The sequence below is a fragment of the Zalophus californianus genome, chromosome 1 (assembly GCF_009762305.2).
Source record: "Zalophus californianus isolate mZalCal1 chromosome 1, mZalCal1.pri.v2, whole genome shotgun sequence".
NCBI lineage: Eukaryota > Metazoa > Chordata > Mammalia > Carnivora > Otariidae > Zalophus > Zalophus californianus.
This window is the reverse complement of record NC_045595.1, coordinates 213,338,866-213,364,455: the sequence shown is the minus strand read 5'-3', so window position 1 is coordinate 213,364,455 and position 25,590 is coordinate 213,338,866. Positions and strand designations below refer to the sequence as shown.

General features: G+C 43.2%; 1 protein-coding gene and 1 pseudogene across 1 annotated transcript in view; one reads left to right on the top strand and one right to left on the bottom strand.

The window, feature by feature from the left end:
- LOC113916743 (heat shock transcription factor 2 binding protein) overlaps positions 1-25,590 on the top strand; it is a 98,265-nt gene that overhangs the window by 16,338 nt on the left and 56,337 nt on the right. The window contains exons 5-7 of the mRNA XM_027583609.2: positions 9,643-9,792; positions 11,509-11,641; positions 23,151-23,268. Coding sequence (XP_027439410.1) covers positions 9,643-9,792; positions 11,509-11,641; positions 23,151-23,268 — 401 coding nt within the window. The remainder of the gene's footprint in view (positions 1-9,642; positions 9,793-11,508; positions 11,642-23,150; positions 23,269-25,590) is intronic.
- On the bottom strand, positions 280-4,467 carry LOC113917262 (annotated as a pseudogene).

Sequence of the window (25,590 nt, the reverse complement as noted above, 5' to 3'; positions counted from 1 at the left end):
CTGGTAGTATATTTCAGTTAAAATCCGAGATGAACTACAGAGGGTTTTGAAGGAATCCTGAAAGTCTGGTGCTTGATACTCCATCAGGTACGAGTATTCACTTTAAATACGTAAATATGTCAGGACTCAACTATTGTTTCTTTTTTAAAAGCAGCTCTATTGAGATATATTTTACCTAACAGAGTAATCTGTTGTAAAAGTGAAGTTTGGTCATTTTTAGGAACTATATGCAGTTATACCACTTTCACCACAGTCCATTTTGCTTTCAGTTAAAAGTTTTCAGAAAGAATTACGGATGCACAGGAAGGTACAGAAAAATCCAGGGAAGTCCCCGGTGCCCTGTATCCGGTTTGCTCTGTGGTAGTCTCTGGCCTCACTGCAGCGCACGGCGAGAGCTGGGAGACCAGCACCTGGACGACCCACGGGGTGTGTTTGTTTGTCCCCGGTGTTGCACGCACTGTGTGTGTGTGTGTGTGTGTGTGTGTGTGTGTGTGTGTGTGTGTGTGTGTGTGTGTGTGACTAGTTCTGTGCAGCTTTTTAAAAAAGGTTTTATTTATTTGATAGAGCATGCCGGGTGTGTGTGTGTGTGTGTGTGTGTGTGTGTGTGTGTGTGTGTGTGTGACTAGTTCTGTGCAGCTTTTTAAAAAAGGTTTTATTTATTTGATAGAGCATGCCGGGTGTGTGTGTGTGTGTGTGTGTGTGTGTGTGTGTGTGTGTGTGTGTGTGTGTGTGTGTGACTAGTTCTGTGCAGCTTTTTAAAAAAGGTTTTATTTATTTGATAGAGCATGCCGGGGGAGGAGCAGAGGGAGAGGGACGAGCAGACTCCCTGCTGAGTGTGGAGCCCGATGCGGGGCCAGTCCCATGACCCAGAGATCAGGACCTGAGCTTCAAGAGTTGGACAGTGAACCGACTGATGCCCCCCGGCACCCCGGTTCTGTGCAGTTTTATCACACGTATAGATTCATGTAACCACCACTACATTCAACATACTGAACTCTCTCATCAGCATAGAGATCCTTTCATACTCCCGTGCTACAGCCACACCTGCCCTGTTCCCTACGCTTACCTCCTGGCAACCACCAACACATAGTTGCCACACATTAATCTCTATAATTTTATTTCAAGAATGTCATGAAAATGACTTTTTTCACTCAAATTCATTCAAATTCTTGCTTGAATCAGTAGTCTGTTCCTTTTTATTGCTGTATAGTATTCTGTAGTATGGAAATATCACAGTTATTTAACTTATCTACCATAGAAGGACGTTTGGGCTGTTTCCAGTTTTTCACTATTATGAACAGAGGTACAATGAACATCCGTGTATAGATTTTTGTGTGATTGTATGTTTTCATTTCTTTGGGTAAATGCCCAAGAGTGCAGTCACTGGGTTGTATGCTAATGCATGTTCAGTTTTTTGTTTTTTTTAAAGGTTGATTTATTTTAGAAAGAGAGGGGAGGGGTAATGAGTGGGGGGAGGGGCAGGGGGAGAGAGAGAGAATCTCCAGCAGACCCCCTGCTGAGTGAGGAGCCCGACAGGGGGCTAGATCCCATGACCCTGAGATCACGACCTGAGTCAAAACTAAGAGTTAGTGGCCCGACCGACCAAGCCACCCAGGTGCCCCTGCATGTTTGGTTTTGTAAGAAAGTGCCAAGTTTTGCGGAGTGGCTGCCCCATTTTACATTCCCTCCAGCAATCTAGGAGTGATTCATTTCTTCTACATCCTACCTGGCATCTGGTGTTATCACTGGCTTTATTTCAGCCGTTCTAGCAGATGTGAGGTGGCCTGACTTTGCATTTCTCTCCTGGCCAGTCATGTTGAGACCTGTTAACATGCTCATTTGTTGTCTGTGTACCCTCTCCTGTGAAAGATCTGCTCATGTTTTTGCCCACTTTCTAATGGGATTTTTTTTTTTCCTGTTGAGAGAGTTCTTGATGTATGCTAGATAGAAGTCCTTTACTGGACACGTGGTTTGCAAAGAGGTTCTGCCAGGCTGGGGCATGTCGCTTCATCTTCTTCATGCGGTTTTTCGCAGAGCACAAGTGTTCAGTCTGCTGAGGTCCAGTTTGTTGATTTTTTTCTTCCATGATTGTGTGTTTAGTGCTGTAAGAACTTTCCTCATAACCCTGGGTCCCCAAGATTTTCTTTTTTTTATATATTTTTATATGTTATATTTAAATTCTTGATCCATTTTGAGTTAAGTTTTGTATAAGGTATGAATTTCAGTTGAGGTTTTTTTTTGGGGGGGCGGTCCAGTTGCTCTTGCGCTTTGTGGGAGAGATGATGTTTACTCTGTGGACCTGCTCTTTGCCTCTGTGAGTGATCAGTTGGGCATATTCGCCTGGTGTGTTCTGGGTTCTTCGCTCTGGCCTGTCGATCTGTTCTGCCAGAGCTCACTGGCGCTGTTACTGTGGTCACGTAGTGAGCCTCAGCATTGGGTAAAGCGATTCTTCCCATCGAATTTTTCTTCCCCCAAATTGTCTAGACAGGCCCTTTACTTTTCCATATACATTTTATAATAAGCTTTTCGGTATCTATAAACATTCATGCTGGGATTTTGCTGGGAATTGTGTCATGCCTGTATGTCAGTTTTGGGAGAACTGCAGTCTTGTCTATGTCGCGTCTTGCAGTGCATAAACAAAGCATGTCTTTCCACTTCTTTACATTGTCTTTAATCTCCTTTATCAACGGTTCATAATTTTCAGCACACAGAGCCTATCCACATTTTGTTAGATTTTTTACTTAAGCCTTTCATTTTCTTTTTTTTGGTTCCACAGAACGTTTTTATTTTTATTCAACTCTAAGCAAGTAGCAGAGTTAATACAGCATTCTGGAACTCCAGACTGGCTTTTCTTCTACCAGTGAAGAGTGATCAGTTTAATAGTGCAGACTTGGGGGTTTCTCACCACCTCTCACCCAGCCCCCAACTCATTTAGACGACTGCGCAGAACCACAAAGCAACTCTCCCTATTGCTGTTTCCAGTACTGCTCTTTTTTTTTTTTTTCAAAGATTCTATTTATTTATTTGACAGAGAGAGCGAGAGCAGGAACACAGGCAGGGGGAGTGGGAGAGGGAGAAGCAGGCTTCCCACTGAGCAGGGAGCCCGATGTGGGACTCGATCCCAGGACCCCGGGATCATGACCTGAGCCGAAGGCAGATGCTTAACGACTGAGCCACCTAGGCACCCTCCAGTACTGCTCTTTAAAGGAACCAGAGACACTGACCCCCAGGAACCAGTCCCAGACATAACATACTGGGGACTAGTGGTGTGAGAGACACTGTCATGAAGACGTGACCCAGAAGATGCCATTATGCACAGTTCCAGACTGAGACTCGCCAAGACAGAGGCAATGAATCTGTTTTTTTTTAAACCTTTCTTAAAGATTCTTTGATGCTCTGCTCTATTACTGTAGACCTGATCTTTTCACTTGAATTTTTTCTTCTTTAAATTCTGGGTTGCTCTTCTTATGTTGACAATTTTATCACCCCATCCTACTACCAACATGTCCTCCAAAACAGAGTTCAGATTTGATCAGAACATAAAGGGAATGATCCTGTCGAATTACAAAGGATAGGTAGAAGGAAAGGTCCCCGTAAAGCACTATCTGTGAGAATGGGAGGGGGGAAGGGGAGAAATCTACCGGCATCACTGAGCTTGAGAGCACTCCTGGGCGTCTCCAAGATGTTCCCCTCTCCTGTCTTGTCTTGTCTTTTTCTTTTTCTTTCTTTTTTTTTTTTTTTTAAAGATTTTATTTATTTATTTGACAGAGAGAGACAGCGAGAGAGGGAACACAAGCAGGGGGAGTGGGAGAGGGAGAAGCAGGCTTCCCGCCGAGCAGGGAGCCTGATATGGGCCTCCTGTCTTTTCTTCACTTCCGGACAGCTGCTCACAGAGTTGGGCACACAGTTGTCCGATTCAGCCTGGTAACACATGCCGGCCGCCAGGGGCCCACACTCATAGTTTTTATGGAAAGATGCCACTTTGAATTTACCACAGTGGTCTCCAGATTGGTTGCTGAGAATGGCCTTGTCACACTTCAGTGGCCCATCCTGCTTGTAAACCAGCCAGACGTAAAAGTGAAGGCCTTGGGAGGCCCAGATCCCATGTAATCGGAGAGAAATGTGCCACTGCTGATGTCCTTGCCCTTCATGTTGACCACCAGAAAATGGTGCCATTGCCTGTATTTGGGATTCTTCCTGCTGGGAGCATCTGGGTCTGTCATGACCAAGGTGCAGTGTTTACCTGGATCAAGGCCATCCTGTGCAGTACTGGTGGGCTGGTTCTTAACCTGGGGGGTGTCAGCCTTTGCCCAGCTCGTCGACCTCTGCCCTGGTGTATTTGACTTGCAATGGATGCTGTGGCCACTTGTCGACTTCCTGCAGGCTCAGGGGCCCAGACTATTTGCTGAGGTCCACCAGTATTGTGGGGCCGAGCTGGGCAGACAGTGGTGAGTCTTGGCAAGGCATAGGCCTGTAGCACTGACTCAGAGCAGTCTGCACACTGGCCACAGGAGACGTGGGACCAGCAGCCAGGATGCATTTCTTTTTCTTTTCTTTTTTTCTTTCTTTCTTTTTTAAAAGATTTTATTTGAGAGTGAGCGAGTGAGAGAGCACAAACAGGGGGAGCAGCAGGAAGAGGGAGAGGGAGAGCAGACTCCCCGAGGAACAGAGAGCCCAATGCAGGGCTCGATCCTAGGACCCTGGGATTATGACCTGAGCTGAAGGCAGATGCTTAACTGACTGAGCCTCCCAGGTATCTGGCATTTCGTTTTCTTTGGAACAATTTTAAATGGTGTTGTGTTTTAAATTTTAGTTTTCACTTTTTTGTTGTTAGCATATAGCAATGTGATTTCTTTTTGTGTGTTGATCTTGTAACTTGTGATCTGGCTGAACTCACTTCTGAAGTCTGAGAATTTTTTTTAGATTCCTTGAGAGTTTATGTAGACAGTTCTAGCTCTTCTACTCTCTCTGCCTTTTGTTTCTTTTGTGTTATTACACTGTCTGGAAGTTCTGCCACTGTGTTAAATAAGAGTGGCAAGAGCAGACAGTCTTGCCTTGTTCCTGACCTCGGGGGAAAGCAATCTCTCACCAGTAAGTATGATTAAAAAAAAAAAAATAGACCTTGTTTTTTCTTTTAGTTTTTATTTAAATTTCAGTTAGTTACACACAGTATAATATTAGTTTCAGATGAACAATATAGTGGTTCAACGCTTCCGTACATCACCTGGTGCTCATCAGAACAAGTGCCCCCCTGGCTCCCCAACCCCTATTTCCCCCATCCGCCTGCCCACCTCCCCTCCAGTCACCATCAACGTGTTCTCTAGAATTGAGTCTGTTTCTTGGTTTGCCTCTCTCTCTCCCCCCCCCTTTGTTTTGTTTCTTATATTCCATGTATGAGTGAGATCATATGGTATTTGTCTTTCTCTGACTGACTTATTTCACTTAGCATAATACTCTCTAGCTCCATCCATGTCATTGCAAATGGCAAGATTTTGGGGTTTTTTTTGTGGCTGAGTAATATTCCATTGGGTTTCCAGCAAAATTGAGTGGAAAATACAGAGATTTCCCATGTACCCCCACCCCTATTCGTTTGTAGCCTTCCCTGTTATAGACATAAATATGATTTTAGCTGCAGTGTTTTGTAGATGCTTTTTATCAAGTTGAGGAAGTTCCCTTCTATTGCTAGTTTGTTGAGAATTTTTATCACGAGTGAGTGCTGGATTTTGTCCAATTTTTAGAACGTTTCTATCACATACTTGTTTGTAGTCAGTCCTTGCTCCCTTGCTCAGCCCTAGGCAACCGTAGATCTGCTGTTTCTATAGATTTGCCTTTTCTGAATATTTTATAGAAATACAGAAATACAATATGTAGTATTTTATGTTTGGTGTAATGCTTTGGAAGTTCATTTATGTTAGCATGTGTCAATTGTTTTTCCTTCGTATTGTACCTCATTTTCTTTATCTTTTCACCAGTTGATAGACATTTAGTTACTTCCGATTTTTGACTCTTATGAATAATACTGCTATGAACATTCATGTACAAGTGACATATATTTTAATTTTTCTTGGGGGTTACCTGGGAGTGAAATTGTTGGGTCATATGGTGAGTATACGGTTAACTTTGTGAGAAACTGCCACACTGTTTACCAAGAGTGAGTGTGCCATTCTGCATTCCACCCAGCGATATGTGAAGTCCTACTTTTCCATATTCTTGTGAACACTTGGTATTGTTGGTACTTTGAGTTATGGCCATTTTCGTGAGTGTGTAATGGTATCTCATTGTGGTTTTAATTTCCATTACCCTCATGTTGAACATCTTTTCATGTCATTCATATATTTTTTGGATAAATGTCTGTTTACATCTTTTGCCTAAATTATGTTTTTGTTATTGAAACAAAGTTGACACACAGTGTTACATGAATTTCTGGTGTATAACTTTTGCCTGTTTTTTTCCCAACCAACATCATCTTTTTTTTTAAATTTAAATTCAACGTAGTTAACATATAGTATATTACTAGTTTCAGAGATAGAGTTCAGTGATTCATCGGTTGTAATAACACCCAGTACTCATTACATCATGTGCCCTCCTTAATGCCCGTCACCCAGTTACCCCATCCCCCCACCCCTTACTCCTCCAGCAACCCTCAGTTTGTTTCCTATGGTTAAGAGTCTCTTGGGGCACCCAGGTGGTTCAGTCAGTTAAGCGTCTGCCTTTGGCTCAGGTCATGATCCCAGGGTTCTAGGATCAAGTCCCGCATTGGGCTCCTTGCTCAGTGGGGAACCTGCTTCTCCCTCTGCCTCTGCCCCTCCCCTCTGCTTGTGCTCTCTCTTCTCTCACATGCACTCTCTCTCTCAAAATAAATAAATAAAATCTTTAAAAAAAAAAGGAAATAATTTAGTTTATCACTTGTCTTTGTACTTTCTTGATGGTGTCTTTTGAAGAGTAAAAGTTTTAAATGTTGATGAAGTTCAATTTATTATTTTTAATGGATTATGATTTTGTTATGATAGCTAAGAAATATTTGCCTAACCCAAGGCCACAGAGGTTTTTTTCCTAGAGATTTTACATTTAGGTCTGTGATTCATTTTGAGTTATTATTATTATTTTGCATATGAATATCTATCTAGTTGTTTTAGCATCAATTTGTTAAAGAGACTATACTTTTTCCGTTGAATTGCCTTGGCACTTCTGTTAAAATCAATTGCCGTAAATGTTAATGTTTCATTGATCTGTATGTCTGTCCTTCTACTAATACCACACTGGTTTGATTTCTATAGCTTTATAATAGGTTTTTGTTTTTTGTTTTTGAAATCAGGCAGTGTTAGTTCTCTTCAACATTGTTTTTCTTTTTCAAACTTATTTTTGCATTTCCGTATGCATTTTAAAATCAGATTATCTGTTTGTACAAACAAGCCTGCTGACATTTTGACAGGGATTTGATAGACATTGAATCTGTAGGTCAAGTTTGGGGAGATTATCACCTCACCTACATTAGTCTTCCAGTCTATGAACATGGTATGTCTTTCCATTGCTTGACATCTTCTGTAGTTTTTCTAAGTGATGTTTTGTAGTTTTTACTATACAGGACTTAAACTACTTTCCTTAAGTTTATTCCTTTTTCTTATTTTTGATGTTATTGTGGATGGAATTACTGTTGTTGAGTTTTTCTTGATATTACTGTACTAAATGTGCAGCCCTTTGTCAGGGCATGCCTGCCTGTAGCCACCAAATGTGACTGCAGTGAAGACCATCCTGTCTGGTCATTCTCAGCAGTTACTGTGTGATCTTGTCAAAGAACCATCATAACCAGACTAATTGGAATACAGACTGCTTCAACTGTGAGAAAGGCTAGAGTTCGGAAAGGAAGTGTTTGATGTAGGTTTGCACATGTCCCCCTGACTTGAGTGGGTTCGGCTGCAGACCCCTGAAGAACAGAACTAGGAATCCAGACGACTACTAGGGATGAAACCCGAGTTTGTAATCACCTAAGGCAGTATTAGCATGTGTCGTAGATTCAGTGACCAACTTTTCTCCTAAAATGAGTGTGAATATATGTCTGAATGTGTATGGAACTCTGCATACCAAATGCATCATCCCAGGTAGATGTGAATGGGCCACCCCAGGTCAAGATTCATTTGCGGCCCATTGCTTCTGTTTCTTCCCCTCTAACTGTCCTGCACTCACCTCTCTAAAAGAAAAACCTAAAACATCTAGAATACTTCAACTTTTTAAAAGATTTTTATAAAATTTATTTTTATTTTGACAGAGACACAGCGAGAGAGGGAACACAGCAGGGGGAGTGGGAGAGGGAGAAGCAGGCTTCCCGCTGAGCAGGGAGCCCGATGCGGGTCTCGATCCCAGGACCCTGGGATCATGACCTGAACTGAAGGCAGACGCTTAATGACTGAACCACCCAGGCGCCCCTAGAATACTTTAACTTTTATTTATTTATTTATTTATTTATTTATTTATTTATTAAAGATTTTATTTATTTATTCATGAGAGACAGAGAGAGAGAGAGAGGCAGAGGGAGAAGCAGGCTCCCAAGGAGCAGGGAGCCCGATGCGGGACTCGATCCCAGGACCCTGGGATCATGACCTGAGCCGAAGGCAGACGCTTAACCATCTGAGCCACCCAGGCACCCTAGAATACTTTAACTTTTTAAAAAGATTTATTTATTTGAGAGAGAGTGTGTGTGCATGCAAATGGGGAGAGGGGCAGAGGGAGAGGGAAGCAGACCCCCGGCTGAGCGTGGAGCCTGACACGAGGCTCGATCCCACCACCCTGAGATCACAAACTGAGCCAAAATCAAGAGTTGGACACTCAACTGATTGAGCCACCAGGTTTCTATATTTCTTAAGTTTATCTCTTGTTAAGTAAGGAAACGCTCTCACCTTTTGAGGGAGCTTCAGGTAACAACAATAGTGCAACCAGTGGTGGAGGTCGGGGGAGGTCGGAAAGCCCCATACTACCCAAGAGCCACCTGAAACGAGGCTTTAGGCTTGTTTGTGTGGTCTAAGGGACTATCAGGAGGACAATTCACTGTTAAGAGCCCTGGCTGAGATTTTCCAGCGGTGCTCTTCAGAAGCCCCACTGACCTCAGTCTTCCTGTCATGCTGGCACTCAGCTTGCCCTGTGCAGCATGCCTGGGAGGCCCTCCTTCCCACTTCTCTCTGTCTCTGCCCCATCTGTCCTAGCTGGGCTTAGCTCTGTCATTTGGTGTATTTCCAGTGGAGTGAGCCATCTGGGGCAGGGGGGGGGGCAGCCTCTTCTACTAGAAATGGTGCTCTGTGGACTGCTGTGTTCAGTTGTTAACTTTGTTCAGGTGCCCCCATCGGTGTTCTGGGTATAGCCACTTGGGACCTGAGGTGCCTTCATTTTGAATTCAAGATGAATTCAGGTCTTTGGCAATATTTGTAAACTCTAATACAGCAGTATGTTCTTTTTTGAGAGTGTTATTTTTCCTCTGAAGTTTTAAAAGATCTAGATTATGGCTGTCTAAGGACCAGTTTTCATTTGCCAACTGTTTTCTGTAATTCTGTGTACTTTTTTTTTTTTAAATCTTTGAATGAGAAACACAATAGAGTTATTTCAAGGTTGAATGCTATTCATTTTGCTGATTTTATTCTGTTTTGATTTTAGGAGAAAATTGCTCTTCGACAGCAGCTGAATGAAGCAAAGCAGCAACTCCTGCAGCAGGCAGAATACTGTACGGAAATGGGAGCAGCAGCCTGCACCCTTTTGTGGGGCGTCTCCAGCAGTGAGGACGTGGTCAAAGCCATTCTGGGAGGAGTAAGCATGACCACTGGGCTCCCTGGATGTTGTCCATCAGTGTTGATGGAACCCAGAGGGTACAGAGTATCTACTAAGGAGCTTACAGATGAAGACCATGTCTTATGTTCATTCATCCAGCAGTGTGTAGGGTCTGATGTAAGCTGGTGCTCTAGGGGTGTGTGAAATGAGTGAAGTAAGACCCCTCCTTTCCCAGAATCTGTGTGGTGCTTGTGGAGATAGTACCACTTCAGTATTGTTCCCTGACACCTATACACATTTAACAGAGTTTAAGTGCTTCTATGTAGGTTATCCCATGAGTAACATGATATTTGATTTGTTGAAAGTTACATGTTATTTATGTATTTATGTATGTTAATAGTACGCACACACCCTCCCACACACTCAGAAACTTCCCGGAGGAAGAGAGCTTTGACATGGGCTTTGATGAACTCGAGTAGGTGGCAGGGCAGATAATGGGGAGGGGAGAGGAGTGGCATCATCAGAGGCACGGGCTGAGAAGCCTGAAGTTAGTGTTGGGGGCCATGCGTGGGTCAGTGGACACACAGTAGAGGGTCAGTGCAGTAAAGTCATGGGGAGATAACCCTGCAGAAGTAGGATGCAGTGTGATTTTGGAAGGCCTCAGCAGCCAGGTTGCTGATTTTACCCAGTAGGTGATAAGACTGGATTCCTGGGGTTTTGAGTAAAAGAATGGTGGGGCAAGAGACTTCGGGAAGATTGTCCTGACTGTGAGTGAGGTAGACGGGGGCGGGGTGGGCGTGGGAGCAAGACAGGAGGACTAACTGGAAGGCCCTTCAGGGCTCAGGGCTCAGGCACGCCCTGCTGTGAGGGGCGGGGAGGGCAGGTATGGTGCCAGGGGGCTTGTGGCTGCACTCTAGGAGGAGGGTGTGGTTGTGAATGGGAATACAGATGCAGGGGGAGGTTTCGACAGGAGGCCAGCGATCCATTACTTATGACTTGGAGAAACAAAAATTGTGTGTGACTTTAGTGGAGATTAATTGTATTTTAACATTTATTGAGCTTTATTTAGGTGTAATTTACACATAAAATTTACCCATTTGTGAGTGTACAATTTTAGTGGTTTTAGCTCATTTCCAGAGTTGTGTAATCATCCCCACAACCCAGGCTCAGAACATTCTATCAGCCGATGACGTTGCCTTGTGCCGTTGGTAAATGTGTCGGCTTTGAGGTTATCCCTTAGAACTCTTAGCACCCCCGGGAAGCGTTTCAAAAGTTCTGTGTGCTTGAAGGGACTTCTGCTAAGTAACGAAGATTTAAAGTGCCCAACAAGCCTGCTCGCTGCCTTCGTCTGTTGACATGTTGACGTTTCTGTTAAGATTTTGTTTGAAACTCCGTTCTCCAATGGTTGAAACCTGTGGCTTCATGCCTGGAATCAACAGAGAATGTATTTTTCTAGCATATTCCTAGTGGATTTTGGATGAACCCATCCTGATACTGCCACCACTGTAAACTTGTGCTGTTCCCTCACATATATTTTATTTTGCTCCTTCCATCAGTCTGCAGGGTAATTTTTCTACAGATTCCAAATTTCCTTTTTCTGTTCTTTTCCATATGGGAACTTGGAATGAGGGAGCAGACTTTTAAATACTGCTTCTGTCATTAACATAGAGTCTTCCTTTTGTGCCTTTGTACTCTTGTAATGTTTTGTACCAGTATTTGTGCGGGAGTGTGATACTTTCCTTTCCAAACTTTCAGGATAAAGCTTTGAAGTTTTTCAACATCACTGGTAAAACAATGGAGAGTTTTGTGAAGTCACTGGATGGGGATGTCAAGGAGCTTGATTCCGATGAAAATCAGTTTGTGTTTGCTTTGGCTGGGATCGTAACAAGTAAGTCATTCTTTTGAGATGCAGTGACTGTTAGCCGTGTGTCTGGAGTGGTGATTATAGCTGGGGGTGTGTATGCAGGAACGTCTCCTGGAACTTTTTCAGTGTCCTGTGGTTCCTACCCTAGAGAACCTGATCTTGTGGGCCTGGGGTGGTACCAGGTGTGTGTGTTGTGGGGCACCCCCCCCCCCCAGGCGAATCTGATAAGCGTCGGTCAGTAAAAAGACTGATCTAGGAAACAGGATGGGTTTGCCTGTTCTGTTCAGTTCTGTGCATGGAAGGAAGTCAAAACAAAAATATGTTTAGTTACTTGTTATTGGAATCATTTTACGAACTTTTAGCTAAAGTAGAAGCCTTAAGCGTAAGCGAAGCTCTTGCTATTGTTTTGGTACAATAATTAAAAAAATTCCAAAACCCTAAATTGTCTCTCAAAGATGACAGTTTTTCTAGGATAGAATTCTATGGCAAAACTGCTGTCAGGGATAAGGCTAAATAACTAGATTATTAATAAATCCTATCAGTATAGTGGGAGGTGGTAGATACTAGTGAGTATTACGGTTCTGATGTCAGTGAAGTAGTTAGGTCTATTGCCGTGACTGTTAGATTTACTCTATGTATCTGCTCTCTCCCATTGCTCTTTCCTTTCTGCTCTGTCCTGTGCCACTCTTAGGGTAATTCTCTGCTATTAGAGAGAGAGGAAATCTTATTTTTCCTCATGGCATTATCCTTCATTTACCGAAATCCTAATAAGGTAGATCCCGTGTAGACATTTTCTTCATAATCCCTTAAAAATTGGTGATACTTCTTTGAGGTGGATATTGAGATTCTGACGGTGTCTGGGCAAGTCCTGGTTTAGCCTGGCTCTTCTCCAGGATTGCATGGCATGCTTCTGACAGGGCATCTTCAGGTGGAGAGGGCTTGCATTGCTCCACTTTTTAAATTGTTTTAAGGTCTTTTTTAAAACAGAAGGCATTTGCAGACTTGGTGATTGAATTCTCTGCTGTTTGCTCGGGACCCCAAAGCCCTGTGAAGAATGTGATTTGTCATTCTGCTAAGCTGTGAATCTGAGCCGCTTGAATTGCTGTATGGTGCATGGGGGTGAGGTGGTTGGCCAGCAGGTAAAGCAGCCATGTTGTCCAATAATACGAACTCAGTTTGGCCTTGTTTATAGCTACCTGGAGTGGCTTACGTGGGAACTCACAAAGAGTTGGAAAGTGTGTACTTAAATTTTTCACTTCTGTGTTGTGAATTTTACTGGGAAGATTACTTACTATGGTGGTACTTTATTAACGTGCTGCTTCACAGAGACTGTGGGGTCTCACCTATCTCCAATACCAAGACTCTGTCCAATGGGGAGTAGGCAGTACAGTAGAGACTTTGGGTTGGCTGTCACATAGATCCTCTGCCTTCTAAAACAAGGATTCTTTTTTTTAAAAGATTTTATTTAATTGACAGCGCACAAGCAGGGGGAACAGCAGAGGCAGAGGGAGGAGCAGACTCCCTGCTAAGCAGGGACTCGATCCCAGGACTCTGGGATCGTGACCTGAGCCAAAGGCAGACGCTTAACCGACTCAGCCACCCAGGTGCCCCAAACAAGGATTCTTTTTTTAAAAAATTTACATATAGTTGGTATTTTGATAGGGATTACCTTAAATGTGTAGATTGCTTTGGGTAGTAGAGACATATTAACAATATTTGTTCTTCCAGTCCATGAGTATGGAATGCCTTTCCATTTCTTTGTGTCATCTTCAATTTTTTTCATCAGTGTTTTATGGTTTTCAGAATACGGCTCTTTTACCTCTTTGGTTGGGTTTATTCCTAGGTGTCTTTTTTTTTTTTCTTTTAAGATTTTATTTATTCATTGAGAGAGACAGCACAAGCAGGGGGAGAGGCAGAGGGAGAGAGAGAAGCTGACTTCCTGCTGAGCTGGGAGCCTGACTCGGGGCTCGATCTCAGGACCCTGCGATCATGACCTGAACCAAAGGCAGATGCACCTAATGATCTGAGCCACCCAGGTGCCCCTATTCCTAGGTGTCTTATTGTTTTTGGTGCAGTTGTAAATGGGATTGATCCTTAATTTCTCTTTCTGCTGCTTCATTATTGGTGTAGAGAAATGCAATAGATTTCTATACATTGATTTTGTATCCTGTGACTTAACTGAATTTGCTTATCAGTTCTAGCAGTTTTTTAGTGGAATCTTTCAGGTTTTCTTTATAGAGTATCACAACATTTTTCACAGAGCTAGAACAAACAATCCTAAAATTTTCTGGACCCACAAAAGACCCCAAATAGCCAAAGCAACCTTGAAAAAAAAAAAAGCATCACAATTCTGACTTCAAGTTATATTTCAAAGCTGTAGTCATCAAAACAGTATGGGATTGGCACAAAATAGACACATAGCTCAGTAGAACAGAATAGAAAACCCAGAAATGAACCCAAAATTGTATGGTCACTTAATCTTTGACAGAGCAGGAAAGACTATCCAGTGGAAAAAAAAAAACCTGTTTCTTCAACAAAATGGTGTTGGGAAAACTGGACAGCAACATGCAAAAGGATGAAACTGGACCACTTTCTTACACCATACACAAAAATAAATTTAGAATGGATGAAAGACCTAAATGTGAGACCTGAAACCATCAAAATCCTGGAGGAGAACACAAGCAGTAACCTCTTTGACCTTGGCCAAAGCAACTTCTTTCTAGATAGGTTTCCTGAGGCAAGGGAAATAAAAGCAAAAATAAACTACTGGGATTTCATCAAAATAAAAAGCTTTTGCACAGTAAAGGAAATACTGACAAACTGAAAGGCAGCCTACGGAATGGGAAAAGATATTTGCAAGTAACACATCTGACAAAGGGCTAGTATCCAGAATATGTAAAGGACAGATACAGCTCAACACCCAAAACACAAATAATCCAGTTGAAAACGGGCAGAAGACATCAGCAGACATTCCTCCAAAGAAGACATCCCGATGGCCAACAGACACATGAAAAGATGCTCAACATCACTCAGCATCAGGGAAAAACAAATCAAAACCACAATGAGCTATCACCCCACACCTGTCAGAAGGGCTAAAATTAACAACACAGGAAACAACAGGTGTTGGCGAGGATGCGGAGAAAGGGGAACCCTCGTGCCCTGCTGGTGGGAACGCAAACCGGTGCAGCCGCTCTGGAGAACAGCGTGGAGATACCTCCAAAAGTTAAAAATAGAACTCTTCTACGATCCAGCAATTGCACTATTGGGTATCTACCCAAAGGATATGAAATCACTAACTTGAAAAGATATGTGCACTCCTGTATTTGTGGCAGCATTATCTACAATAGCTAAATTATGGAAACAGCCCAAGTGTCCATCGACTGATGAATGGATAAAGAAGATGTGGTATATAGTCACAATGGAATATTACTTGGCCATAAAAAAGAATGAAATCTTGCCATTTGCAATGACATAGATGGAGCTAGAGAATATCAATGCAAAGTTAAATAAGTCAGTCAGAGAAAGAAAATACTGTATAATCTCACTCATGTGGAATTTAAGAAACAAAACAAACAAGAAAAGGGGAAAAAGAGAGAGAGAGAGAGAGAAACCAAGGAGCAGACTCTTAACTCTAGACAGCACACTACACTGGTGGTCACTGGAGGGGGAGGTGGGCCGGGGGATAGAGGAAATAGGGGGTGGGGAGTCAGGAGTGCACTTGTCCTGATGAGCACCGGGTGATGTACGGAAGTCCAGTCACTACATTGCACACCTGAAACTAATATTACACTGTATGTTAGCTACCTGGAATTGAGAGAAAAACTTACAAAAAGTTAAAATTTACATACAGTAAACTCACCTGTGTCATGGACATAAGAGCTCCCGAGACTTGATAGCAGAGCACCCTTGTGTCCGCGACCATCACTTCTCCCTGTCTTCCCACATACTCGCACTACTGTAGGCAGGCAATGTGGGAAAGAGATGGGCTGCGAGTTGAGGCCCAGGGGCCAGTTCAGCTTCTGCCTCTGACCAGCCCTGTGTTCTTGTGTCCGTGACCCTCGGTTTCATCTTCTGAGGAGTGTCTCAGACCCCACGTGGTGACTGAGGTCTGTGCTAACCCTAGGCTTGAGTGGTTGTGCCTGTGGAAGGAGAAGGTGCCAGTTCTGTCCCTTGACCTGTTTGTGGTCTTGTGTCTGCTAGTCTGAGTCTGCAGGGAAGAGTCCGTGGATAGCACTTGGGTGGTTTCCACTCTTTGGCTATTACAGGTCATGCTGCTGTGAACATTCATGTAGAAGTTTCTGTGTGAACGCATGTTTTTGGTCCTCTTGGGCATACACCTAGGAGTGGAATTGCTGGGTCATAGGATAGTTCCATGCTTCACTTTCTAAGAAACTGCCAGACCATTTTCCCCAGCAGCTGTGGCATTTTACACTCTGATGGCTACTTTTTCCTGTGTCTTCAGGACAGTCCATCTTTTTCTGTGTGTGTGTGTGTGTGTGTATCTTTGGTGTTGTTGGAGGTGGTTGAGCTCTAGGAGAGATCATCAGGGACTGCCTAGATCCTCACCACTGTTGGATGCCCTTAAAGGCGAGGCTGGCTTGTAGAGAGCTGATCTCCAGTTTGAGCACCGATCACCGTCATTTTATCCTGGTTCTGTGTCTGAATCATTTATTGAATTTACTGTCAGGACAGTAGCCAAACAGAAGCATTTAAGACTCAGGCAACAGATATGGAGCCGTGTACCTGGAAGCAGTAGAAGAAGAAAGACACTCTGAAACCATGACCCAGGTGACTTCATAAGCAGCCCAGAATTGCCCCTTTTCCCTAGTGAGGTAAGACCCAGCAACAGGCAGCACTGAGGCAGGCTCTGGGCAGGAATGTCCTTCCTAAATTCTCTTCTGGCATGGACACTTCTTGCACCACAGAGATAACTAGGAGGCTCTCTGTCATCAGACAAGTGTAATAAGGGGCTGGGTTGAGGGTGTTCTGTTGACATACTGTCTTATGAAAAGGAGGAAGGAGCACTGTTTCATGATTAGTTAACTGACTGGAAGAAAAGTGCTGGTATTTCCAGTTAGTGTTTGGGATGATACTGTGATGCCATAAGGCTAAAAGGTGATCCTAGTTCAGGCCTGAAGACTGTTGAATTTGGCTGAGTGGCAGTTGCTCTGAAATAAGTAGGCAGTAAGCCTTGCCTCCTGGGTCAAGGGACAGGCTCTGAGAGGAGGTGGGTCTTTGATGTATGCCTTGTTGTTGAGGTAACATTCCTAGAGCATCACTTTTCAATCTCAGCACTAGAATTTTCTGTTGTGGGGGCCTTCCTTTGTGTTGTAGGAGGTTAGCAGCATGCCTAGACTCTACACATTAGAGAGGCCTGTAGTAGCCCCCGAAGTGTGACAGTCAAACGTGTCTCCAGATATTGCCGAGTACCTCCTGGGGGCAAAATCAGCTTTCTCTGCCACTTTGAGAACCACTGCCCTAGATCATGACCTTAACCTTTCATGTACATAGACAGATTTATGATACTCTGGGATATGAGAGGTAATTGTTGAAAGAAATTTTAGGATCATTGAAGGCATTTTTTGTTTCTGTGTTCCATGGGCATGGTTCTGACATATTTGATTTAGTCCAGTCACACAGAGGTCTTGCTAATTCAGGAGATTTTGGTATGTATTATTTACAGTATCTGGTTAGTCATAGAAATTTTCTTAATTGTCTTTTAGTAGTTGGTCTTGGATAATTTTGGATATTTTGTAATCTTTCCTTAGATAATAGCTTTCCTTCAGTTGACAGAGTATGGCCTAGATAATGAAATGCTGTTTTGTGGAATTGGAGTGTTTTCTTAGATGCTCATGTCTCTTCACCTTGCTCAGTGAGGAAATAATTATAGTCAACCTTAAGAGTTTTCCAGATTAATGGAACATAAGAGGCAGTTAATGTACATGTTGTATCAGAGGGATCCCCAACAAAGACTCCATCCAAGTATCCTTAAGATCTGGGATTAAGATCTGAGAGAAGAAGTGTGGAACTTCACTGAATTCCTGGGGATATAACTTTCTAGGTGAATTGTTGGTTTTTCTAGGTGAAGGCAAGTGAATTGGCCAACTTTATAGAATGGGACACTAAAGAAACCTGAGCATTAATCTGTTCCTGTAAAGAATTTGGCTTCATCTTAAAAAAAAAAAAAAAAAGAACGGCTGGGTGGCTCAGTTGGTTAAATGTCTGGCTTCAGCTCACGTCATGATCTCAGGGTCCTGGGATCGAGTCCCACATTGGGCTCCCAGCTCAGCGGGAAGCCTCCTTCTCCCTCTGCCTGCTGCCCCCCCGCTTGTGCTCACTTGCTCTCTCTCCGACAAATAAATAAATAAAATCTTAAAAAACAAAAAAGAATTCGGCTTCAGAAGAGATAGGGTGGGTGGCATATTGCTAGGCAGTACAGCAAAATGGGGTGTAATTATCTTGTTACTCGTTCACAGATCTTGGATGAATCCGTATCCTTGACCATGAGGCTTTTTAAAAAAACAGGTGACACTAGGTGATTGCAGGGACTGGTACAAGGAATGAGTAGTCCTTTTTCTATGAAGCTGGTCACAGTTGGCCTGTGGCCTTCTGAGGCTTCAGCTCAAGAGGGCATCGAGAAATTAGGTAAAGATTTAGCAGAACTCTTTTGGCTTTTGGCCTGGTTCTGTCCATAGAATCTTTTCCCCATAGAGATTTTGGGACACAGTTCATTCTTGGTTATTTCTTGAATCATACGTAGTTTGGACAAATTAATATTCCGATCAGCCATAATTTGTGTATGGGAGAATTCTCTGGGATTTCTACAAGTCATCCTTCTCTAGTCCCACAAAAATCAGATCACCCAAACTACGAGCAAAACTGAGTTCTGGGGGCCACTTCCCAGTGGGACTGGGCATCCTCTTAGCTCTAAGGGGGGTTTCCATAAAAAGCGTACAGAGGCAGAGTTTTCACATTGAGACTGCCCGTGGCCCTTGGCTCTCTCCCTCACCCCTGACAGCTGAATAATTGACTTGATAAGAAACTACTACAGCAAATGCAAAGAAACAAAAAACAAACAATAAAACAAAGGTCCCAATATTAATATTAGAGGAAACTTGCTTATGTTTCTTAAAATATGGTATAGTGTTAGTATTGCAGATAAGAGGTTTATAGAGAACAGGTCCAAGATGAACAGCAGCGACTAAGTAATGTATCAAACATGATAATTGTATCTCTGTTGTTACTGTTGTTATTTTTAATTAATTAATTTTTTTTAAAAAGATGTTATTTATTTGACAGAGACACAGCGAGAGAGGGAACACAAGCAGGGGGAGCGGGAGAGGGAGAGGCAGGCTTCCCACCGAGCCGGGAGCCCGATGCGGGGCTTGATCCCAGGACCCTGGGATCATGACCTGAGCCAAAGGCAGACAGTTAACGACTGAGCCACCCCGGGCCCCTATTTTTAATTTATTTTTAAACAGGTCTTCTGAGATATAATAATATACTCTACAGATCGCCAATTTAAAGTATACACTTTGATGGCTTCATGTGGTTGTGCCTCCACTTCCACAGTTCATTTTGAATCATTTTTATCACCCTGAGAAGAAAGGAAGAAACCCCCCTAACCTTAGCCATCACTCCCCAATACTGCCATTCCCCAAGCTCTAAGCAACCACTGATCTGCTTTCTATCTCTGGATTTGCCTATTCTTGACATTTCATATGGTAGAATCATAGCATATGTGGTCCTTTGTGCCAGGCTTCTTTCACTTAGTGTCGTGTTTTCGAGGTCTGTCCACGTCATTCCTTTGTATGGCAGGGGGATACTCAGTGTACGGCCATACCACATTTATTCATTTATCAGTTGATGGATGTTGGGTTGTTTCTACTTTTTTGTTATTATTAATAATGATGCTGTGAACATTTGTGTACAAGTTTTGGTGAGGACATGTGTTTTCATTTCTAGGGGTGGAATTGCTGGGTCACATGATCATATGGTTTAAACCATCTGAGGGGCTGTCAGGCCATTTTCCAATTCTACCAGCAATGCCTGAGGGCTTCAGTTGCTCCAGACACTCATCAGTATTTTTTCATTAACTTTCTGATTGTGGCCATCCTAGTGGGCGTGAAGTGGGATCTAACTGTGGTTTTGATGTGCATTTCCCTGCTGGCTGATAATGTTGAGCATCTTTTCATGTACTTATCGGCCATCTGTATGTCTTCCTTGGGGAAATGTTTATTCAACACTTTTGCCCATTTTGAAATTTGTAAGAGTTTTTTTGTATAATCCAGATACCAGTCCCTTATCAGATATGTGATTTATAAAATTTTTCTCTCATTCTGTCAGTTGCCTTACTACTTTTTTGATAGCATCCTTTGAAGTACAGAAGTTTTAAATTTTGATGATATCCAGTTTTTTTTTATCTTTAGTTGCTTGTGTTTTTGGTGTCACATCTGAGAAACCATTGTCTAATCCAAGATCATGAAGATTTATCCCTATGTTTTCTTCTAATACTTTTATAGTTTTAGCTGGACATTTAAGTCTTTGGTCCATTTTGAGTTAATTTTTATGTTTGTTGTCAGAGGTTCGACTTTATTTGTTTGCATGCGAATATCCAGTTGTTCCAGCACCATTTATTTAAAAAGATTATTCATTTGTTCTTTCTCCATTCAATTATTTTGACACGCTTCTTGAAAATCAGTTGAGGAAAATAAAATGAGGGCTTATTTCTGGATTCTCAATTCTACCATTGATCTATATGTCTGTCATTATGCCAGTACTCTGTTATTATTTCTATTGGTGAAAATAAGACAAAATTATTACAACCTAAAGCAAAAATATCAGACATAACACATCTCAACTCTTTGTATATATGTATTTAAGATTTTTTAAAAAAGATTTATTTATTTGAGAGAGAGAGACAAAGAGCATGAGAGAGAGAGAACACAAGCAGGGTGGAGGGGCAGAGGGAGAGGGAGAAGCAGGCTCCCCGCTGAGCAGGGAGCCCAACGCAGAGCTCGATCCCAGGACTCCAGGATCATGACCTGAGTAAAAGGCAGACACTTAACTGACTGAGCCACGCAGGCACCCCAAGATTTTTTTAAGTAATCTCTACACCCAGCCTGGGGCTTGAACTCATGACCCTGAGATCAAGAATCGCACCCTCCTCTGACTGAGCCAGCCAGGCATCCCTCAACTCTTTGTATTTTTATTAGCATACATAACTGATACCAGATTAATTTCTTAAATTATGTAATTACTATGGTAACTTATAGAAATAATTGTAAATAATTTTAAAAATAAACCTAGAAAATATAAGTACATTTTAATAGAAAATTACATTAGCAATCCTTTGTAGTCTTGGAGTTGCCTCATAAGCATCCCAGACAGATTGATGAATACTGGGGCCATGTATAGGAATTAATTCATATTTATTTTACTTGGTAGGTTTGCCCTTTAGTTATTGATACTCAGTGAAGTACAGGACTGACATTTGCTATTCCGATACTGGACAAATGGTATGGGATTTGTTGTGTTTTGTTGGGTGTTGTTGCCTGCTAAGATGCAATGTGTGTTTTGCTCTGTAACGCTTTCTTCAGTGATACCTTAGTGATGTCTTGTTCTCTAGTGCTTATAACAAACCACTTGAAACTTCAGGTCTTTAAACAAGCACATTTACTTTGCTTATGAGCCTGTAGTTTGCTCAGGGCTTTGCAGGGGTGATTTGCTGCCACTCTGCAGTCTATTGGGGCCTCGGGTGGGGCCGCTCAAAGCATGGAGGGTTGGAACAGTGGGAGGCTCGCGGGGGGCAGCTCTCCTCATGTAGTCTCAGGGCTTCTCACTGTGCCCTCTTTCTGTGGTCTTTGCATCGTGGCAGCCTCAGCATAGTTAGAGTTCTTTCTTAGTGACTCTGGGCTTCTTAGAAAAAGTGGCAAGAGACCAAGGTAGAAGCCTTGAAAGTCACACAGTGTTAGTTCTGCTGCATTCTGCTAGTTACACGAGTCACAGGGCAGGGACAATTCAGGGTTTGCATGCTGGAGGCATGGTTTGCGGGCAAGTCATCTCTGGAAACTGGCTACTGAAGGATGTAGCTAGATGTAGGTTTTTCTGTGGGGTTTCTAGGAGGTGGTTGGCTGTAGTTGCTCAAAGAAGGCTTTCCTCTGAAAAACAACCTTAAAATGACTTTCTATGAGTTTATGATGCCAAATGCTTGAAGGTTCAGTTTCCCCACATATGTTTTCTTTACTAAAATTAGAGTATGTCATGTACTAGAAAATATAATTGTCAGGTTCAGATTCATTAACAAAGAAGGCAAGTTCATGTCAGTGAAGGGAAAGTGAAATTATGTACCAGATAACACTGCACCAATTTATGAGGCAAAACTTGCTGGACAGGCAAGCAGAAGTGGGAAAAAATCTGTTAGGTTTAGGAGACTTTAATATCCCTCTCTTGATTCTTCTCAGTCCAGATAGACAAAAATAAACAGGAATGTCCAGGACTGATTCCATAAAGTTGATCTGGTAGCATAGATAAAATTTTATATTCTGCCGTCAGATTGGAGTTAATCAAAGGGAGAACAAATAAGTGGTAAAAATTCATCCTCCATTCTTGATAATTAACAGCAAACTGAAAATAGAAGAAAAGTTCCTTAAACTAGTAAAGCTATCTATGAGGATCACACGTGAGATGCGTCTACCTGTGAATTACTGGAAGCACACCCCTCGGAGTCGGGGAGGCCATGGCTGCTGCCCTGCTTCTCTTCCAGTTTGGCCTGTTCCTTTGAGTTAGGAACTTTAGTCCCTGTACTTACACCGAGCTAAAGAAGGGTCCCACCAACACATACATAAGTACCCTGGGAGCACCGATGCAGCCTGATGAGTGTTCGGTGGTACTGATAGAACCAGTACAAGCCGCAGCCTTGGGATTCCAGACGGAGCCCGGGCAGTCACCTGGTTTGATCTCCATGCTGGTTTTGCAGGGCCTCAGGCATGAAGAAACATGATACTTGCCGACCCACACCAGGATGTAAAACTTAGAAAAAGAGCTTTTTCAGGATTGTGTTCATATTCTTTTTTGATCTCATGATTTCAGTTTGCTGTTGTGGTTCAAAGTCATTAGGATTTCACTCCCAGGATTGAAAGTGGATTTTAGTGTCTTTGGTCCCAGATAAAGTAATACGCAACCACCTCAGTTTGAACCCTGACTGCCCAGAGCTGTTTAATCCAGTATTCTGGAGCATGCTGTGGTCAGGTTGCAGACATACTTAGATTCCATGCTCTGTTCCACTACCGAGGCATCTGCTAATCACAGAGGACATTACTCAGCATCTTAATAACTGCTGTGATTGTCAGTTACTCTTTCTGGGCTGTCAGCTCTGTGGATGACGCTGTTTGGTAGTACCTCGTGGGCTAGTCTGTGTTTTCATTAGGTCTCTTCAGGAAAAAAATAGCAAAAAATACTCTGTCTCAGGCAGGCTTTTCCAGACTCTGAAATAACAGTGATTTTGATGCTTTGTTTTATCTTTCTGTTGCAGATGTTGCTGCCATAGCATGTGGTCGCGAATTCTTGGTTAACTCAAGTCGGGTGCTGTTGGACACCATACTGCAGCTTCTGGGAGACCTGAAGCCAGGACAGTGTACCAAACTCAAAGTGTACGGTGGATGATATTAAAAAGCTCATGTTTATTTACTTAATAGTAAGAATTTGCTGATTGGGCTTCTTTTTCAAGTAAACACAGTTAATTTGGCAATAGTTCTAAAAAAACAGAAGAAACACATTGCCCGGAGAATTAAGGAATGCAGCATTTATTCAGTACTGTTTTAGAAAAATCTTAAGAAACAAAAACAATGTTCTTACCTTAGAGCAATCAGTGAGTCCCAGATGCTATTATGTGACACTTCAGTTTATATTAATTACCTCAAAATGAACTTTACATATTTGTTACAGCAGTGTCCCACTGCCAGGTACCCAAATCTGTATTGGGTTCCTACTGGGTAACAAGTCTGGTGGTTAAAACAACACGACCTTCATGGTTCTGTAGGTTGGAAGTCTGAGATGGCTCGCCCAGGTCTCTGACTAGGTCTCTGGCCAAAATCAAGGTGTTGTCCAGGGTGGACTCTTTTCCAGAGGCTCTGGGCAAGAGTGCTTCTAGGAATGTTCAGGTTGCTGGCAAATGCAGTTCCTTGCGCTTGTAGGACTTAGGCCCCTGTTCCTCGCTGGCTGTCACGTGGGGGCTTTTTTAGCTTCTGGTGCTGACCGAATTTCTGATCATATGAGCCACCCATCTTCGAGCTCCGGCAGCTCACTGAATCCTTCTTACACTTGGGAGCTCTCGGACTTCCTCTTCTGCTACCAGCTAGAAAGAATGCTGTGCTTTTGATGGGCTTATGGGTTTAGTTAGGCATCACGGGATAAACTTCCTTTTGATGAACTCAGAGTCACCTGAGGAGTCACGTCAGTTACGTTTGCAGTGACTCTCTGCCATAGAACTGACCACTACCAGGGTGTTACATTGTGTTCAGGCCGGGGACTAGGGCAGGAGATGTTGGGCCATTTTAGGATTCTGCCTACCACACTGTTCATTCTGGGTGGGTGCTTTTCCTCCTTGGAACATTGTTTCTAATAGCTTCTTTAAAGTCTCTTGTCATTTTGGTCTGGTGTCTCTTGGTTGTTTTTTCCCATACGAGTTGGGATTTTTCCCATTTCTTCATGTGCTGAGTAATTTTGGGTTGTATTGTGGACATTTGAATATTGTGAGACCCTGGGTCTTGTTGAAACTGTGGAGAATGTTGATGTTTTTGTTTGAGCAGGCAGTCAGCCTGGTTGGGTCCAGGTCACAAGCTCTGACCAGCCTTCTGGGTATCGTGCTTTCAGGGTCCCTTCCAGCTTCAGAACTGGCCTCTGGTGCCACCCGTGCCAGCCTGACACCTGGGTCATTGCTGGCGACTTACCCTCAGGCTGCGGTGTGCTGTTCGTGATTGGACTCACATGTGCACAGCCTGGCGTGAGGCCAGGGGTTCTGAAGAGCCTTGTGAGGTTACCTGCCCGATCTCTTTACTCTCCGCCGTGTGCTGGGTACTTGTTAGTTACTGTCCTTGGCCTGGAGAGCTGGGGTTCCACGTGCCCTGCTGTGTCTGACTTCCGCAGCTTCCAGGGCTGGGGAAGATTTCCTTCCCACACAGCCGCGGTGATGTGGGGGCCCCACGCCCTGCAGGGCCCCTTCCTGATACTCCAGCCTGAGTGGCGCTCTGTGCAAGTCAGTGCTGCGCCTGGGCTTGGGGGCTGAGTGGTAAACTTGCTGCTGGGTTGCTGGTTCTTGCAATTCTGGACTTCTTCCCAGTCTGCCTGCTTGCTCCTGTTTACTTTTCTGGGGTTTCGTGGAGCTGCTCCTTATATTCTGTTCAGAATTCATAGCCGTGTTCAGTGGAAGCAGGAGGGTGGGCTGTGACTCCTACCTTATCTGGAAGCAGATTCTCGGGTCTGTTCTGATACTTTGTGCTAACAAATACATGTCCATGAGCAATATGTAATACAACATGATGTCTAACTCGTGGTTTTGTGTATGTTTTTACACGTGGCTCTGTGGATCTAGTTAATTCCTTTTACATATCTTGCATGAGAGAAGGTGTGACATTTGGGTCATTTTATCCCTGATGGGCACTAGGTTATTTTCGGGTTTTACTCCTCACGTGGAGTGGTGTAGTGAGCATCTGTGGCAAATACCTCCTTGCTCACCTGTGTGAGCACTTCTCTAGGAGCTGTCCCTGAAGTGCAGTATTTGAGAAGGAAGGAAAGCACACTTTCACATTGATAAGATGCTGCCAAACAGGTCACCAAAGCCTGCACTTCACCCACACGGTAACAGTGTTCTGGGTCTCCCACACCTTCCTCAATGCTTCATTCTTAGTTACTGTCTTATAAAGAATGCTTGTGTTCTCTACATCTGTCTGCCTATCTCGAGATGGGTATTACCA